Raw genomic sequence first — 20,409 nt, 5'->3', positions numbered from 1 at the left:
CGATTTGTCTACTAGTTTTCTTAATCTACATGTAGATCAATGGGAATCCGATAACGAGTACCAGGCTTCTTTAGAAATTGTTCGATCAATTAAGGTTGTAAATGACATTGTCGAAAGAGCTGTAGCATTGATTGATAAATATAATGATTGTCTCACTTATGATGAAGAACAAAGGCAATTTTTGTTACAAGTTGTAGCTGATCATCGCAAAAAATATGCCAATTGTAGTAAACGAAATTTGTGATGAAATGAAAGTGATGATCTTATCACTTTTATTTATAACATGAATAATAATAGGCATATTATGATTACATTAATGTTTTTCTAAAAGATGTAAGCTCTTGAAAATTATTGAAAAATTTAAATAAAAATTTTGTACAACTAGCATATCATTTTTTTTATTTTAAATAAAGTTTTTGATATATTTCTTAAGATAATCTTTGTAGAGAATTCCCTACAAAACCATACCAAGGTTTTTTTTTGTATTCAGTATACTTTATTGATTATAAACAAAAAATAAGCGAAAAAAAACGTTTTTATTGTCAAAAATTCTTATTTTGCGAGCGCTAATTCAAAAATGGAGATAGAGGGCTGTAGTTTTGACACATTTTTTTTTCCGTGACCATCAACAAAAATTTGATATGGGACCGAGAAAAAAAAAATTTTCGTTTTATTTGGCACAGTTTAATAATTATTCATTTAATCATTCAGATTTGCTAATTATTTTATTTTCTTCATTAATCTCTTTCATCTATATACTATCTCAGGAATCTATTTTATTCATCAAACCATTAATTTTGAATAGTATATTTGATCAATCGTGTCTTCCCGAGCTTCCATTTGAAAATCATCCACGCCAAGTTTGTGTGTAATTTTGACAGTGAATTTGTGCATTAAATTAGAATAACAATATCTTAATCGCAAAATCATTCTGGGAACGCTTGAAGTCACAAAACTCTTTAGCCGGAAGTAAAACGCAGGGTCAAGACCATAACTTTTCAGGCATGTATCGCGAAAATTCTCAAAGATGTCGGCTAATAGTAATACGTCAGTCTTCAAGTATAAATCGCTGTATTCGCCGAGCATTCACGTTGAAAATCGTTCCCACACAATTTTCGCATGTGCATATTCCTTTTCGGAAACTGTTGAATCAGTTAAAGAGCTGTAAAATGCTTCCCGCGGTGGAAGCTCCGTTTCATACAACTTTTCAAAACTATCAATATACTCGTACGGGAAGACACTTTTCCACGTCAATAAATGAAAATCGTTCACATCTTGGAATTGAGATTTCAACGTAGCGAGTTTGTCTGCGGTTAAGAATAATGCTAATTTATCGAGACTTGCATTGAGAAATCTGAAAGAGTCGATGAAACGTAATTTTATATTTTTTCGTGCGTCTTTGGTTATTTGGACCGTTTTCGAGAAGGAGATGTACTTTTCTTTTGTTATCGGGAGCAAATCGATTTTCCCCGCGAACGCAGTTGCAACTTCTTTTATGATGAAATGCGCGTCATAACCGGATAAATTATTTTTCTGTTATTTGTTACTTGGGCGGCCCAATCTCCTGCTTCGGGGCCCGTACGGGACCATATAGGCATTTCTCACTTATCTTTTTAATTATTTCGATCCTTTAGTTATTTAATTTATTACAATATTTCGGCTATTCTCTTAATTATTCAATTATTTCAATTTCATTCAGATCATCAAGCTAAATATCCATTAAAATATTTTACTTTTGACAAATCCTAAACTTTGTGCAATTTGTTGGCAGCGAAACCAAATAAATTAATCTTTACCCACGTTCGTCCCTTCTGGACGTAACATTAAAACGCTACTCGGAAAATTTTTGATATGGGTAATTTTGTGTTTAGGGCAGTCATACCTATCGATTCGGTCCGGTTTTGGCCGTATTGCTATGATACAAAAATCTAGGTTGTGAGATCTTGTACTATTTCGAACACGCGCGAGCACGCTTCGGCAATTATCTCATTTCTCACTTGTCATTTCTTTTCGGACTATTTTTCGGACCATTAATCATTGTTGGGACAATCTTTCATTGTTTATTACATCGGTACCTACAAATAAAGAGTACTTCACATTTTACACTTCTTGCACCCATTGCGTTCACTATTATCCCCACCAACACCAGATCCCCACGCAACACAATGATAAAAAAAAAAATGTACACAATCTTTTCTTTTCAATAGAGACGAGGTGTAATTTTTAATTTGGTACAATCATGATCATGCTTGTACCCCTTATAGAGTATCTTAACAAAAAGTTTTACGAAAGGTATATAAGTTCTGAATATTTTTTAAATCGATTAGTGAATTCCGCACTAATGACAAATAATCAAAAAATATTGCGATTACAATTGACATGATTTCGAGACATTTAAGTATGAGATAGAAAATAGCCCTGAGTATAAGGGTAGTAATTCCTTCATTAACACTGGCTGATAGCTAAAAAAGGTAGCCTACTCTTAATTAACCATGTATTTACTAAAATATTTCAGATGACAGAATATCGGAACTAAACGTTTCAACTGGTGGAGTGCTGTGTGATATAAACGGTGGATCGTAGGTTTTATAAGAGCGTTTCATATCAGATGAGCTTGAAAATTGAACGCCTAAATATTTGGATATAACTTGTCAAAAAAACTACTTCGTAACAGGCACTTGTATCTTCGTACGAACACTTGGGTTCTTTCATTCAACCGTTAGTTGATCGAAATACACATACTGAGATATTCAAATCCACCTATCAAGTAACGGATTTTGGCAGTACACTGCCATAAAACCTCCAGAGATTCTGAGATTGTCAGTATAATCTTATTCGTTCTACTGCAAATATCGAGGAAGCAGATCATTACATGTAATATGACCGTGACTGAAATGAGCAATGGAACTGGCGAAAACAAAAAGAAACATTGGGGACCCGAGCGGCGTGTTACCATCAGTAGAGAACCAGGACTCAATTTGGGTTTCAGTATCGTTGGCGGCAATGTGAGTACCTAACAACTGATATTAGTTCACGTTATTATTACTCGGATTACTTTTTCATTGAAACTGTCACAACCGACGTTAAATTGTTATTATTTTATTTTTTCTATTCGCAACTTGACTAAAACGATCTCGAACTAAGTGCGCATATCACCTACTCAAGGCACTCAATATAAACCATGGTCATCTCATCACCAAAGACGAGTGCCCTGACGTATGTTATGTTCCCAAGCGTTCTGGTTTCTCATCCGAGTACTACTGCCCTAAATTTTGGGGATTTATCGATTGATAACACAAATGATTTTCTCTTATAAGTCACGAAAAATAGAACCCAGAATACTTGAACCCGAGATAACGACAGCAAACCCCACCTATTTGACCCAAATCTGGCCTTATAAAAAGGTCAAGATTTGCGGCACAACTCGCATTCCGATCCGAACCTAGAGTCGCGTTTATACTGTTCGCAGTAATTCGGTTGTCATTCGGCTAGCCGTCTTATACTTAAACTCTGGACGAACTCCAGGTCTTCTGTAGAAGAGAGTGAGTCAACTCCAGCAACGAAGATGCTAAGATATTTTACTTCGATACGAGACTGAATATTTTCCAATTATCTCGATTTCTGACTTATGTTAGCTTTTAGAATAAGATAAAATGAATAGGGCATCGGTGTGAAATATTTTTCGAATTGTTCTGTTGAAATTATTTACACTTGGTTTTATAATTTTTTTTATGGAATTTTTCTTACTATTGAGAATATGCGAAGTATAACGGCCAAAGGACATGGAATGTTCTCGAACCTTCGTGAAACGTATCGAAGGAGACGTTTCGAGAAGGTTCTTAAACCACAACACGGCGAGTATAAATAGAAGTGTCGAGAATACAAACAGTTCAGTTATTGTGTATCTTTGTCACGCTTGTACTACGTTGATATCACCAAAAATGTACACTCTCGTAATAAAATCATCGATGTATCACAAATTAATAACTCAATAGGTTATGGGCCCAGAAATTGTTGTGCGTTTTGACAAGTAACAAGTGGAAAACGAGTAAAACTTGTCGGTTTTTCTGGAGCGTAGCATGTGACCGGAATAAATTTTGAACGGGAAAACCGTTGCATTCTATCGATTCGTCAATTTGAACAATTGGAATGGCTGCTTCATTCAAAATAGACCCATTATCGGGAGAAAACTACGATACATGGGAGATCCATATGAAGGCAATTCTTAAAAAGAATGGTCGATGGGGTTATGTTTCCGGCTCAGTGCCAAAGCCGGAACCGGAACTGGCCGCAGCGGTTACCACATGGTTGGAGGAAGACGGAAAAGCAGAATCCGATATCCTACTAGCGGTCAGCCCCAGCGAGTTGAGAGCTTTAGATGGATTGGAGTCATCGAAGGAAATCTGGGCAACGTACGAATCGCAAGGTCCGGCGCGAAAAGCGTCATTATTAAAAAAATACGTGATGATGCGCATGCGAGAGGGAGATGATCTCAAAAAATACGTCGCCGAATTTTCTGATATTGTAAAGAAAATTAAAGAAGTAGGACTCATAATACCCGAAGAAATGTTGGTTATGTTACTGATTTACAGTTTACTAGAATCTTTCGAGATGTTTAAAGAGTCCATGGAGTCTCGCGACGATCTGCCTTCGTTGGAGCTACTAAAAGTAAAATTATTTGAACGACATGAAGGAAAATCCGTTGAAGCTAGCCGAATTCAAGGAGTAATGTTTTCGAAGAAGTCTGATAACTATGACAAATCAAAACACAATTTGGGAGCCGAAAAGGATGAAAAAGGACAAGCAGTTAGAAGAGAAATAAAATGCTATCGATGTGATCGAATAGGACATATTCGGCGCAACTGCCATGCTCGACTCTCGTCAAAACCAAAACAAAGCGCCAGACAGCTCGAGAATTCTAACACCGAGCCGGCTTCTTCGAAATATGTGAGCGGTTCGACGATGCTATTATCTGACAAAAAGATAATGTATAGCCGAGCTAACGGCGGTGAGTGGTGTATCGACAGTGGAAGCACCAGTCACATGTGCAACGACAAGAGTATGTTTGAAAGCTTCAAAAAAATTGATACAAAATTAACTTTAGCGAATAATGAGAGCACGAGAGTTACAGGAACAGGAAATGTTCGGCTGGTAGTGGATACCGGTAAAAGTGAGCGCAAAATAAATTTCAAAAACGCATTTTTCGTATCAGATTTACGCACCAATTTATTATCGGTGGCGAAGGCCACAGATCACGGATACAAGGTCACGTTTACTAAATCAGAGGCCGTTGTGGCTGATGGAAAAAAACAAAGTAATTTTACGCGCAAATCGCAGAGGAAACCTGTATTATGTGTGCAAACTGTACTAACCACGTGGAACCCAAAAACACAGAGAAAACAAACATCGATTTCTGGCATGCGAAAATGGGACATTTAAATGAACGTGATTTAAAGGCAATGGCCAAGAGCGGGATAGTACACGGATTAAGCTTAAGAGACAACGAAAAGTTATCGGAATACGAAGTATGTGTGCGCGAAAAACAGACCAGACTACCGTTTGCAAAAGGTATAGGAAAACGTACACAGGATTTGCTTGAAATCGTACACACCGATGTGTGTGGTCCAATGCGACATTCGTCTTGTTCAGGCATGAAATATTTTGTGACTTTCATCGATGATAAATCAAGGTGGTGTGAGGTTTTTTTTTTGAAGAGTAAGGCCGATGTGTTGGAAACATTTAAGCAATACAAACAAGAGTCAGAAATATTCACAGGCAAGAAAATTAAGATGCTTCAGTCTGACAACAGGACAGAATTCTGTAACCAAGATTTCGATGACTTTCTCAATAGTCATGGAATTGAATGGCGTTTAACGACACCATACACTCCACAGCAAAATGGTGTAGCCGAAAGAAAAAAATCGAACCCTAGTAGAAATGGCGAGGTATATGATGAGTCAAGCAGGAACTCCACCAGTTTTTTGGGCGGAGGCGGTGTATAACGCAAATTACACACGGAATAGATGCCCTACCAGTGCGTTAGATGGTGAAGTGCCATATAAATTATGGAAGGGAGAAACTCCTACTGTGGGACACATGCAAGTGTTGGGTTCGAAAGTATATGTTTTGGATGAACGTCAGAAGAAAGGAAAGTTTGAATCAAGATCTGAGGAAGGCGTTTTTATCGGATATTCACAACAATCCAAGGGTTACCGGGTTTATATGCCAAGAACAAGAAAAACAGTCACCAGTCGTGACGTAAAGTTCCTAAATGTGTCTGGATTCAATCAACCATATTGAGATTTCTTCGGAGAAGACAATCTGTCTGAAACTATAACGGTTGATTTAAATAAACAAGTGTCAAAGGATCCGAGTCGGATAGGGTCAGAAGCGGTGATGGAACCTGAACCTAGACGTGGAAGAAAAAGACAAGGCACATTGTCATGGGAAAGTTTGGTCGAACCGTCAAAGCGTGGAAGGGGTCGTCCGAGAATTATACGCACGGGCTCAGTGGGTAGACCACGCAAAAGATACAATTCGAATAGCGCGTTAGAGAAGGACACCAAGACTCCAGAAAAAGGGGGAGCACCTCTTCATGATAACAACGAAAGTGAAGATGAAAACGCCCAGGATACGGTGTTTATCAAAAGTGCCAATCTTACACAGACAGAAGTACCGGTCACGTGGGAGCAGGCCAGCAAGTCGAAAGATGCAAATGCATGGAGAATTACGTTGCAAGATGAATACTTGGCACAAATAAAAAATGAAACGTGGGAGATTGTGGAACGTCCGAAAAAACGGAAAGTTATAGGAAGTCGATTCGTTTTTTGTACTAAAAATAATGGGAAAGCTGAAAAGAAAAAGGGGCGCCTTGTTGCAAAAGGGTATTCCCAAAGACCAGGAGAAGATTTCACTGAAACCTACTCACCAGTTGCAAGAACGACTTCAGTTAGAATATTAGCCGCTTTAACAGCGGAATTCGGTCTCGAAATACATCAAATGGATGTGGTGACAGCGTATTTAAACGGAGTTCTTGAGGAAAGTGTCTATATGCAAGTGCCGGAACAGTTACGTGAAGTGATTAATAAAATAAATTGAAATGGATCTGTTGATTCAAACGGTGGTGTGATACACGAAGGAAAAATAAAAGAAACTGCCAAGCGATGGTTGAAAGGTTTAAACGGATGTAAAGATGGTGTGTGTTTGCTGAAAAAATCATTGCATGGTTTGCGTCAGTCCGGATTACAGTAGCATAAGAAACTAGTGGAAAACTTGCGCGCGTTGGGGTTCAATGTGGTGTTGTGTCCGCGAAGACCGTCGCGAAGGGACGAGTTATCAAGGACGAGTATTTAAGGGATTTAGGCCAAAAGAGCTGAACTCCAACTCGATACTTTTACAACAAGTTAACAATAAGTTTATTTAAGAAGTTACAAATTCGAGGTTTTATTGCCTCGAGACCAATCGTTACAATTCTCGTCAAAGACTGTCGAATTTTGGGTTAGTCGATAATTTTATAGATTTGGGGGTTTTCCCCTTCTCGTGCGAATATAACCTAGATTTCCTTCTGGAAGTTTCGATGTTAACATCGAGGGTCGATGCGCTCGTTCGGGAGCATCGATATTTCACCATTCCTGCGTTTGCGCTGAGAGTGCTTAATTTGTTTTAATGAGTGCGATGTACGGGCACAACAGTGGTAACACAAGAGCCGTGTATGTTTGCGTGTAAACGAGAAAATCATATGTTGTTCATTACAATATACGTAGAAGATATGCTAATCGCTTCGAGTAATGATGTGTGGATGCATGAAGTAAAAAAATCAATATCGACGTCATTTGAAACTAAGAATTCCGGTAAAGTAGATCAATGTCTAGGAATTGAATTTTCGCGCGATAACGATGGTCGAGTGTTTTTAACACAAAAGTTTTATCCATAAAAAAAAACTTGGAAACCCATGCCTCATTCTTCTTATTTGATTCGAACAGCTATATCAATTGAAAAAAATTCGATCTCATTTACGTGCAGCATTAAAATTTATTATATCAATTCGAGGCCAAGTATTTTCTAATAAATTAAAAAAAGTTACCACTTGAATTACGTGCAGCACTAAAATTTATGATATCCATCGGTAGACAAGTATTTTATTAGTAACTCCAAATTATGACATTATTAAATTGTTCTAAGAAGCTTTTAAATCCCAAAAAAATCACATCAAAGCTAGTCATTTGTTACTCTATGGTGGCAGAAACTTATAAGAAAATCGATTTTTCTGAGACTTTCAGGATCCTTTGGTATTTTTCACAAAATAAGAACCAAAGAGCACGGTAGAAAGCGGGTTGGGGACCAAGATATGATTTTCGGCTTATAACGTTGGTTTCCACGAAAAAAGACCTATTTTTCGTCAAAATTGTACTGGAAATATTTCGTCACTGGTCTGTCCTTGGATTTTGGCGATTTTTTTCCTTGTACTCTATTATGTTTTGTCAATTGGGAACCCAAGAGCATGATGGAAAGCGGGTTGGACGCCGAGATATTATTTTGGTTTGTAACATATGATTCGTCGAAAAAAGACTGATACCGCACAATCAGTATCCTAGAGAAGAATATTATACACGAATGCTGTAGGGTTGTAATATATTTGATATTTCCTTACGGTTCGAAATCATTTACGTTGTGTGATTAAAGAAGTTTTGTTTACATTTTTCGTGGTATAATGCGAAAACGGGCGATCATCAATGTAAATGTCTTGATAACAAATCTTTTTTCTGTGGTAGTTCTAAATGACAAAAAATATTCTTGAATAAGATTTTCTAAAGTTCTCCAATGGTTCTATTGTGATATTTAAAAATAATTTCTCCAATGATTTTATTTAAGTTTTGTACAATTTATAACAGTTTGATATTCTTCGAATGTTTGAAGTGATACACTCAATTTTTCAACCATTTCGAACGTGTCCATAATTTTGTGGGATTAAAATCATATTCCGTAAGGTTTTTCAATATTTCGTATCATTCTGAAATTTTCCCCCGTCATTTATAAATTTTGTTTTCAATTGTTTTGATGAAATCATTGTGAATAAAGAAAATATGAAGATTTTTCAATGAATCGAATTTTTTGATTGATTTTCCTTAAAATTTGACAGAAGGAGAAAGAAAAAAAATATATATTGTTTACCAACTCCACCAGAATTCGCAATTTTCACATATGTTTATTGAATTCTAATGCTAGCAATTTTTATTTCATTAAAAAACGGGCTTCCAAGGACTTTTTGCAGCAATCTTTTTCATACATATTATCATACCCAGAGAAATAAAGTTCACGCACCCACGTCGATGCACAAAATTTTCAAACTCTGCATGAAGCCACCAAGATTCAACCAGACAAAAGAAAAAGTATGAAGTGCGTCAAGACCAACAGAAATGCTTACTTTTTAATATGAGCATTGCATTTTGAAAACATGACTTCTTATGCCATTTATAAACAGGCCATCGCTGAATTTTTGTAACATTCATCATTATTTTTTATTATTGATTACTATTTATAATCTATATCCAAATCCTATAACTCATGTATAATTTTTATTATTAGTAAATATCCATATTCCATAATCAAAAATAGGAAGTACTAAGTACCTAGCATGCATGTCAATACACAGAATTTTCCAAGTTTGCAAGTATCCGCTGCGATTTATTCATCTAAATTTTGATACAGACAGAAAAAATTACCACCGATTCATAAAATTTATTATGCCAAAACTAAAAGGATAAAAGACAGCGCACTTGAAAGTGAATTCGATCGAAATTATGTGTGCTGTTAGGCCCGCTACACACGGTCAATAATAATGCAGAGTAATATTGCATAATAAGTTTATATGGTGTGTAATGCGCTATAAATTTAAGATAGCTCAAACTTCTGTTCAATGATTGCGCAATGTTTCAGTACTACATCTACACATTCAATAATATTGTGCAATCACCTATATTGCGCAACATTATTGACCGTGTGTAGCAGGCCTTACCGTGCTACGTCTTTTTATTTAAATGTCTGCTGTACTGCCGTGCTACGTTCTGAAGTTGTCGTCAGATTTCCAATCATTAACAACCAATTTCAACAACCAATCATAACATCTGTAAATGGATGTCGTCAGATTCAACCAATCAGAAACTCGAGAGCATCAAAGTGCCTTTGATTGTGTTGTAAATGCAGACTAGGGTGTGTCGAAAAAAATCAATATTTTTTTTTCGGGCTCCACAAGCATTTTTCTTCTTATTGTGCCAAACGACGAAGCTAGCCGAATGGACAGCCCGAAATAAAATTATTTGGGCCGGCCCACCGCATACTTCAATTTTCCATAAGAATAACACGTGAAAAGAAAAACTTCGGTGAACATTGTTCCATATCATCTTTAAAAAAAATGCACAGATATTCTACTTACGTATTTTTGTAGAGAATTGAATTCCCTACAATAAAAGTCCTTAGAGTCATTGGCCTAGGACCAACCGTTCAATGGCTACAGCAGTTTGAAGTTTCTAATGTCACCTAGCCAGATTTCGCATGTATCATTACAAATTTTTCTGTAATATACAAGAGATATTATTGTGTATTGATGAAAAAATACCCTTCGGACGATAAAAATTGTCAAGCTTCCAAATTAACTCCCCAGTTTATATTGAAATGACGGCAAATTTTACTACTCAATTCCTTCTTCAAACGAATTTTATTTGTTATAGCAACTAACCTATTCTATTACTGAAGATATTCAACTGATAATAAATCGCATAATAAATTTTCGAGAGGATTCGTCTATACAATCTCGTTTTTTTTTATTATCACGTACGCAATAGCACTTTGTTAAAATCAACATAAAAACATGAGTGAATTGTTGCGAAGAGATAGTTGCCGCCGAGCATATATGGGATGATGTTCGAATTCAAGTGGGCGTGAAACGGCAGCGTTAATATTAGTTCCATAAAAATAATACATTAATTAAGGTCTAGTTTGATTTTTATTTGAATGAGCAATTTGAATGAAAAGTGATGGGCCGGACAAGTACTTTTAGCACATATTTAAACATAATTTGTACCGACACGAAATCGACATCGAATGATGTGAATACCAAGGGATCCTGAAAGTCTGAGAAGAATCGATTTTCTTCTAAGTCTCTGCCACCATAGAGTAAGAAATGACTTTTACCTTTGATGCGTTTTTTTGGTATGTTTTTGATTCACTAGAACTTTTTCAAGTTCCGGATGCTTCCCGTAGGAATAAATTTCTCACGTTCTATTTGAATTTTTTTTTCGTTTACAATATAATTACGGATTTATATTTCTTCTAAATATAATGTTTTTTTCACGATTTGTGAAAGCTTTTCTTAATTGTGTTGTTGAAATTATTTACAGTTGGTTTCGTAATTTTTTTAATACATATCATTACCCTAGGGAAAAAAAGGTTGGGACAAGTACATTGATGGTCTCTTGTTTCTGGATGACATAGAAAAAAGACTCAGAACCAGGAAAAAAATTCTATAGAAATAATAAACGAAAAATTGAAAAGTTCAAAAAAATTCAACAAAAATAAAAAATAATCGAAAAAAATTCTGTAAAGAAAAATAAAAAGATTTCAAAAAATTCATAAATATTGGACAAATGGAAAAATGTACTATCCAAGTTACATGCAGTATAAAAATGTATGATATCAATTGGAGGCCAAGTTTTTATTGATAATTTGGAATATTTATCCAACAAATCGGAAACTTTAATTGAAATTTATAATAATTATTTTCAAGAAAAAAGTTAATGAAAAAAGTCATAACGGAAGTTACGTGCAGTACTAAAATGTATTATATCAATTCGAGGTCAAGTATTTATCAGTTATTCGAAATATAATCTCCGGCGACAAATGAGCGTTGAGAATCCTTGTCGGGCTCACAACGTTTTATCAAAATTACTAAAAAATGAATGAAAATAAAATCATTAAAAATTCACATGAAAATCATTCGTTACTTCAATAAGGTACACACTTTAAAGAATCGATTCCCCTCCGACTTTCACGATCTCCTGGTATTATTCACAACATTCAACTTCGATTGGATCGGTACAAATTATGTTCAAATACGTCTTAAACGTACTTGTCCGGCCCATCACTTTTTATTCAAATTGCTCATTCGAAAACAAATCAGGACTGTTCTATAATGACAAATATAATAAAATCGATAGAAATAAAAATAATATCTCCAAGTAATTTGAACTTGATTGTTCGCAAGTTCGTATAGCAATATCCACTTCTCATTTTCTTCAGTGAACACATACCATTTCCGATTAAAGTTTCCGATTTGTTGGATAAATATTCCAAATTATCAATAAAAACTTGGCCTCCAATTGATATCATACATTTTTATACTGCATGTAACTTGGATAGTACATTTTTCCATTTGTTCAATATTTATGAATTTTTTGAAAATTTTTTATTTTTCTTTACAGAATTTTTTTCGATTATTTTTTATTTTTGTTGAATTTTTTTGAACTTTTCAATTTTTCGTTTATTATTTCTATAGAATTTTTTTCCTGGTTCTGAGTCTTTTTTCTATGTCATCCAGAAACAAGAGACCATCAATGTACATGTCCCAACCTTTTTTTCCCTAGGGGAAGTTTACGGTTTGATATCACGCCTTTTTTCTCAAAAGTTTCTCATTTATGTTATGACGGTTATAGGATTTTAGTATAAATTTCTATGAATTATTTGCTTAGTATATTTTTATAGATTCCATTCTCATACGAACAATTTTTATGGGATAATCTTTTTCATGAAATTATCAGCAAATAAGGGACCATAAATGTACTTTTCCCAATCTTATTTTCCCTCGGTATGATGTTTGGCTTATAAAGTTGGTTTCCACCATAAAAGACCAATTTTTCGTAAAAATTGTAGTGAAGATATTTCGTCACAAGACTGCCCTTGAACTTTGACGATTTTTTTCCTTATACTCTAATATGTTATGCCTATTAGGAACTCAACAGCATGGAGGAATCCGGGATGATAGGCCCGAGAAATGAATTTCGATTTATAATGTTGGTTTCCACGTAAAAGACCAATTTTTCTTCAAAATTGTACTGAAAATATTTCGGCACTGGTTTGGTCTTGGACTTTGGTGATTTTTCTCCTTGTCTTCTAATATATTTTGTCTATTGGGAATCCAAGAGCATGAAGAAATACGTGTTGTGGGCCATAATATGATTTTCGGCTTATAACGTTGGTTTACACGAAATAAGATCTATTTTTCGTCAAAATTGTACTGGAAATATTTCGTCACAGGTCTGTCTTTGCACTTTGGCTATTTTTTTTCTTCTACTCTAATATGCTATGCTTATTGGGAACCCAAGAGAATGGTAGAAAGCGGGTTGGGGGCCGAGATATGATTTTCAGCTTATAACGTTGGTTTCCACGAAAAAGGACCTATTTTTCGTTAAAATTGTACTGGAAATATTTCGGCACTGGTTTGTTTTTCCACGTTGGTGATTTTCCCCCTTATCTTCTAATATGTTTTGTATAATAGGAACCCAAGAGAGTGAAGAAATGCGTCTCGTGAGCTGTAATATGATTTTCGGCTTATAACGTTGGTTTCCGCGACAAAAGATCTATTTTTCGTCAAAATTGTACTGGAAATATTTCGTCTCCTGTCTGTCCTTGGCCTTTCGCGATTTTTTCCAAGTCTTCATACCAAGAAAGAACTGATGTAAAGATTTCCTTAATAGAACAGATTTTATTTATCCCTGTTCTTCAAAATTCAAATGAAAGATAGATCAAATTCATAACACGAAAAATCCAACAGATTTGCCCACTTTAAATGTCGCTTTTGCATTCTGAATCTAGAGATTTCATTTCATCCAAAACGTGCCCTCAATGAAATATATTTCCAAAGTTTGCAAGTGGCCGCTGAGGTCCAATTATCCACAGTTTGATAGTTGCTGAAAAAAAGTACCGGAAAACTTCTAACATTTATTATGCCAGAACTCAAAGCAGCAAAAAAAACTAAGCGAACTTAATTCAACAGAGCAACAGAATTCAAAGACGTTTAAGGTACCTGCATTGGTTTTGGAGGAAAACCATTTCAGGACAATTCAGAAATGAATTTAGAAATCCGAAAACTCACAATGGAGTAGAAAAAGGAAAATTGAAGTATTTAGAAAAGCGGAAGACTTTTGTGATGAATTTTCTATATTACATGATACGGTTGGAGTAAATGATTTGAATGATTGGCACACATGCTGCAACACAGAAATATCAAAGTTTGGAAGTATTCGCTGTATATCAGTCATACAAACTTCAATACTATTTGAAAAGGAACACTTAAAAACTTGCATTTACCTTACATATTACCATAAACAAAGATAAGGGGTGATCCGTCGCATATATATTTATCCACAGGAATTTCAGAGTTCGCAGGTATCTGCTGCGGTTCAATGTATCTGCGCAATGAGCTTCGAAGACAGCAATTTCAAATCTATCCATAAATGAGCAACTGAAGACTTTTATAATCAATTTTTTACTTCATATAGATGTTACAGTTAGAGTCAAAATGTAAAATGAATGGCACAGTATTTAAATTGTATAGTTTGCAGATTTTTGCAGTATTTGAATGATCCGAATCTACAGCATTATAATGAAAAGTTGTCAAAAGTCATGATGTTACATTAAAATGACATAGCGCACATTGCATTCAGCAATTCTGTAAGTTTCTGGGGATGTTGGTAGGCATCATATTTGATCGCATCCAAAACTGAGCAACAGTAGACTTATCGGAATGAATTTTTTTTATAATAATTCCATATTTGTAGTTTGCAAAGTGGAAATACTCAACATACATGTCATTCTATAAGTTTTGTTATCAAAATTTGTGTTTGCATACCGCATTCCTAAGATACGACTTTTCATATCATCAGCAAAAAAAGCATCCATAGGCTTTCTGGAAAAGTTTCCAAATTTATCACTCGTCAGACCTAATGGGAAAAGAATAACTACACACTATACCAAGACCAGATGTTTTTTTGAAAATCTGATTTACAAAATGTGTAATTCAAGATCTTGGTTAGAAACCTCTCGAATCATGTTACCACAATCATCACGAAGGAGTAGAAAATCATAGGACACATATTAGGGAACGAATTAATAATATGAATCGATCCGCTGCAAACTGATGGGGTGGAAACAAGGATCGGAGAGGACGGAGCCAAACTGAATATCAAGCAAAATATGGGGATGTTTAAAAATAATGACGACACAAGAAATAAATTAGAAAACATTTATTCAATTAAAGTTTCTAATATCATTCTAACAGTTGCGTGTATTTTTGTTCTATTTATTCGTATATATAACCTATGTACACATGATATATAATCACGCCACTGACAATATATTCGCACTGGACAATATTTCTCGTATTCTGGTTTAATTGAAGGATTATTTCAGTTAACACTTATTTCCAATCGAACGAAATGATGAAATCTTGAAAAGTTTCGTTGACATATGCATCGCGCATTTTTTATCAAGAGACTCGGTAGAGTCTCGGGACAAGTACATTGACAGCCCTGTCGTCTGCTGGCCCGAGGCTCTCGCCGAGACTATACTTTCTCTGAATAAAACGATTTGCGGTGGTGGGGGTAAAATTGGCATGTGATTTTCTTTAATAGCGAAGCTCATGAGTTATGTACGGCTTTGAAAATTGAACTTTCAGCTAATTAAGAAATTCTCTTTCGATTGCGCCCAAAATCAGCATGATCGGTGGCGTAATTGCTGAGAAAAAACTTTGCACGGGCTCAAGATTATGCAAAAAGTACCAACACATTTACGCAGCTGACGTATCCGTATATGGGTTCAGACCGATACATACAAGGGCTTCTTGATGCCCATCATAACCAATCACCGGTGAGAATCTATCCGTCTCGACCAATCGCCGATGAGAAAGTTTCTGATAGTCCTCAATGTTTTCTTGTATACCGTCTGTTATCGTCTGTTATGTTATTATAAAGTGATTGCGATCGTAGCCCCGTGGATCAACGGTGCAAGATTTGCAAATTTCGTTTAAATAAATAAAACATTATTGGAAATAGCAGTGGATATAATCAATTTTATTTTTTTCATAAAAGAAGTTTCAATAAGTTTCGAGCCCAATTCACGACAATAATATCTATAATAAATAAAACCTCAAAAGTGGATTAATGGATCTCATACAGTGTACTGAGAGTGAGTAAAATGTTGAGAAGTGAAAACGTGAATAATGTGTGTCGTGAAAATGAAGAATTATCTGTTCTACTTCGATATCGTAATATATACATAGGTAGCAAATTTGCGAGATTTCGCGTCATGTTGACGTTTGAGGTTATGACCGCCGGAGTGCTGTTGCGTGCAGAGTGTAGAAAAATAAAAGTGGTTATTGAAAAATGGAAGGAATCGATATTATTAATGACGTGACTAATTAGTGTTGAATAATAATAATAATAACAATGAAAAAAAAAACGTTCGTTCATTATAACCTCTAAAATGTTCTTTCCAAACAGAAATTCTATGTTGTGTAATTACATTAAAGAAAGAGGTGGATGGTTGTGTGTAAACGAATTCAAATAAATTTTAAAAAACTTTGATCAAGTAATTCAATGTATTGTTGTCATAATTTCTTTCATTTAGTTTGGCTGTGTTCACCGGTCCCTTTTTTCCACCTCCTTAGCTTACAGTGTATTGTCATACCAATTTCTATTTGTTCTCCAGACAATACGAGAGATATTCATATTTCTATTTTCTTATATTAATTTCAACAAGATAATTTGAAATATTTATAACAAAAAGCCTTCATGATTGCTTGTTCATACACCCAAGTTTTGAAAAATCTTTGGGCCATGTAAATGCATAGATACATTCACTTGAATTGTTACATGATAAATTTGGAAATTTATTTCAATAAGTCATTGGGTGCTTAATTTTCATGATATCAAAATTTGTATCTTCGAAATGCAATGAACACCTCTAAAGTTCGACAAAGTGATGAAGTGACATGTATATTGAATATTTCCAGACCATGTTTGCGATTGGCATTGTGGGTTGAAAAATTCATGTCTGCAAGTCTACACCTGATCATTTTTGGATGTGATCAAATATTTTGTCTGCGGATAACCAAGGAGACATACAAAATTACAGCATTTTGCTTGCTTCAACATGCATCGTATCTGTCACTTTTTTTTTGAATGTGTCATAATAAGTTTCAAAAATGTGCTTCATGTAATTTTGAAGTGTTTTTCCCTATAGCACCAAAGTCTGTATAACTGGTACGTAGCAAGTACCTATGAACTTTGATATTTCTGTGAAATAGCAGGTATGCCAATCTTTTAGCTTTTTGGTTCCGACTCGAATATATTAACGAAGATATTCATTACTAAAGTCTTCACCTACTTATTTCTGAATAGATCTGAAATTACTGTCTTCGGAAACTAATGCACAGATACATGAAACAATTTTAATTTCTGTTCTCTTTCAATTGCGCTGTCTTTTTTCTTTTTAACTATGGCTCTGCTCTTTCCGATCCTTGTTTTGACTCCATCCGTTTGCAGCGGATCGATGCATATTATTAATTGGTTGCCTAATATGTGTCCTATGATTTTCTACTATTTCTTCATGCTGATTGTGGTAACGTGATTCAAGAGGTTTCCAATTATGATCATCAATCGCACATTTTGTACAACAGATTCTCAAAACAGTTTCTGGTCTTGATATAAGTGTAGTTATTCTTCTTCCACCTGGTCTGTCGAGTAATAAATTTTGAAACTTGTTCCAAAAAGTCTTTGGATGTTTTTTTTGCTGATAGTATGAAAAGTTGAATCTTCGAAATGCGGTAGGCAAACACAAATTTTGACAACAATACTTATGAAATAACGTGTATGTTGAGTATTCCTATTCCGCAAACTGCAAATGTGGAATGATTGGTGAAAACATTCATTACGATATGTCTACAGTTGCTCAGTTTTGGATGCGATTGAGTATAATGCCTGACAACATCATGGAAACCTACAGAATTTCTGAATGTTATGTGCGCTATGTCATTTTAATGTAACATCATGACTTTGAACAACTTTTCACTATAATACTATATAGATTTGGACCATTGAAATGCAGCAAAAATCTGCAAACTATAAAATTTATATACTTTGCCATTCATTTTACTTTTTGACTCTCACTGCAACATAAATATGAAGTGAAAAATTCATTAGAAAAGTCTTCAGTTGCTCATTAATGCTTTGAAATTTGATTTGAAATTGAATGAAAATGATTTGAAATTGCTGTTTTCGAAACTCATTGCGCAGATACATTGAATTGCAGCAGATAACTGCGAACTTTAAAATTTCTGTGGATAAATATATGTGCTAATTATCACTTCCTATCATTAATTATAGTAATATGTAATGGAACTTGATTCAGCAAGTTTTAAAGTGTTTCTTTTCAAATAGTATTGAAGTTTGTATTACTGCGGTATGGAGCGAATACCTTCAAATTTTGATATTTTTGTGTCGCAGCATGTGTGCCAATCATTTTAATTTTTTACTCCAACGTAACATGTAATTTCAAAAATTCATCACAAAAGTTTTCATCTTTATTATTTAACTTAATTTTCCTTTTTCTAAATTCCATGCTAAATTTCTGATTTTCTAAATTTATTTCTAAATTATCCTGAAATGAAATTGTTTTCCTCCACAACCAATGCAGGTACCTTAAACGTCTTTGATTTCCGTTGCTCTGTTGAATTAAGTACGCTCAGTTTTTTTTGCTTCTTTAAGTTCTGACATAATAAATGTTTCCGAGTGCCTTTTATCTGCAACTATCAAACTGGAGATAATTCGATCTCAGCGGCCACTTGCAAACTTTGGAAATATATTTCATCAGGGGCATGTTTTGGATGACACGAAAACGTCTAGATTCCGAATGCAAAAGCGACATTTAAAAATGGCCAATTCTGTTGGATTTGTTGTGTCTTGAATTTGATCTGTTTTCCTCTTTTCCTTTCTTTTTTCTAACGTTATAAGCCGGAAATCATATCTCAGCCCGCAACACGCATTGCTACATGCTCTTGAGTTCCCAATGGACAAAACATATTAGAAGACAAGGGGAAAAATCGCCAAAGTCCAAGAATAGATCTGTGACGAAATATTTCCAGTACAATTTCGACGAAATTTAGGTCTTTTTTCGTGGAAACCAACGTTATAAGCCGAAAATCATATCCCGGCCTCCAACCCGCTTTCGACCGTGCTCTTTGGTTCCTAATTGTCAAAACATATTAGAGTACGAAGAAAAAAATTGCCAAAGTCCAAGGACAGACCTGTGACGAAATATTTTCAGTACAATTTGGACGAAAATTAGGTCTTTTTTCGTAGAAACCAACGTTATAAGACGAAAATCATAAATAATTCATAGAAATTTAAACTAAAATCCTATAGTCAACTGAACATAAATAAGGAACTTTTGAGAAAAAAGACGTGATATCAAACCATAAACTTCCCCTAGGAAAAAAAAGGTTGGGACAAGTACATTGATGGTCCCTCGTTTGCTGATAATTCCATCCATAAAAAAAACTTTAAAAATATTTTCTTTTTAAATTGTCAAAAAAATGATTTTATAAAAAAAAATACAGAACAATTCGAAAAAATTTGCACAAATCTTGAAAAAACATTATCTGTAAAAAAAACTAATCTGTATCTATTTTTTAAAGTGTCAAAAGAATCAAATAACAAGTAAAAAATAAAAAACCGAAAAATCGCGCTTGAAATCATTTTGGAAACCGATGCCTCATTCTTCTTATTTGATTCAAACAGCTAAATCAATTTAAAAAAATTCCATCTATTTTACGTGCAGCATTAAAATTTATTATATCAATTCGAGGCCAAGTATTTTCTAATGAATTGAAAAAAGTTACCACTTGAGTTACATGCAGCACTAAAATTTATGATATCAATCGAAGGACAAGTAATTTATGAGTAACTCCAAATTTCAATATTATGGAATTGTTCTAAGAAGCTTTTAAATCCAAAAAAATCACATGCAAGTTAGTCATTTCTTACTCTATGGTGGCAAAGACTTATAAGAAAATCGATTCTTTTCAGACTTTCTGGAGCTTCTGATATTATTCACAATATTCGACGTCGATAGGATCGATACAAATTATGTTTAAATATGAGTTAAAAGTACTTGTCCGGCCCATCACTTTCCATTAAAATTGTTTATTCAAATAAAAATCAGGGCTTCTCTAGAACTGATCGAGCACAAATATTCATGCAGAGCGAATTTAGAGAGTTATCTTCAAGTAATATTCCCTTAATTGCACTAATTGAATAAGAGTGGAAACGAATTGTCCTGTACTATACAAGGGATGTTATT

The 20,409-nt window shown here is 34.6% G+C and overlaps 1 protein-coding gene across 3 annotated transcripts in view; it reads left to right on the top strand.

The window, feature by feature from the left end:
* Positions 1-20,409, top strand: part of inaD (inactivation no afterpotential D) — a 2,962,486-nt gene that overhangs the window by 26,259 nt on the left and 2,915,818 nt on the right. For all 3 annotated transcript variants that reach the window (XM_043429353.1, XM_043429354.1, XM_043429355.1), the window contains one exon: positions 2,516-3,005. In XM_043429353.1, coding sequence (XP_043285288.1) covers positions 2,880-3,005 — 126 coding nt within the window. In that variant the 5' untranslated portion in view covers positions 2,516-2,879. The remainder of the gene's footprint in view (positions 1-2,515; positions 3,006-20,409) is intronic.

The sequence above is a fragment of the Venturia canescens genome, chromosome 9, assembly GCF_019457755.1.
Source record: "Venturia canescens isolate UGA chromosome 9, ASM1945775v1, whole genome shotgun sequence".
NCBI lineage: Eukaryota > Metazoa > Arthropoda > Insecta > Hymenoptera > Ichneumonidae > Venturia > Venturia canescens.
Note: the sequence above shows the minus strand (reverse complement) of the source record. Positions and strands in the feature narration are given on the sequence as shown.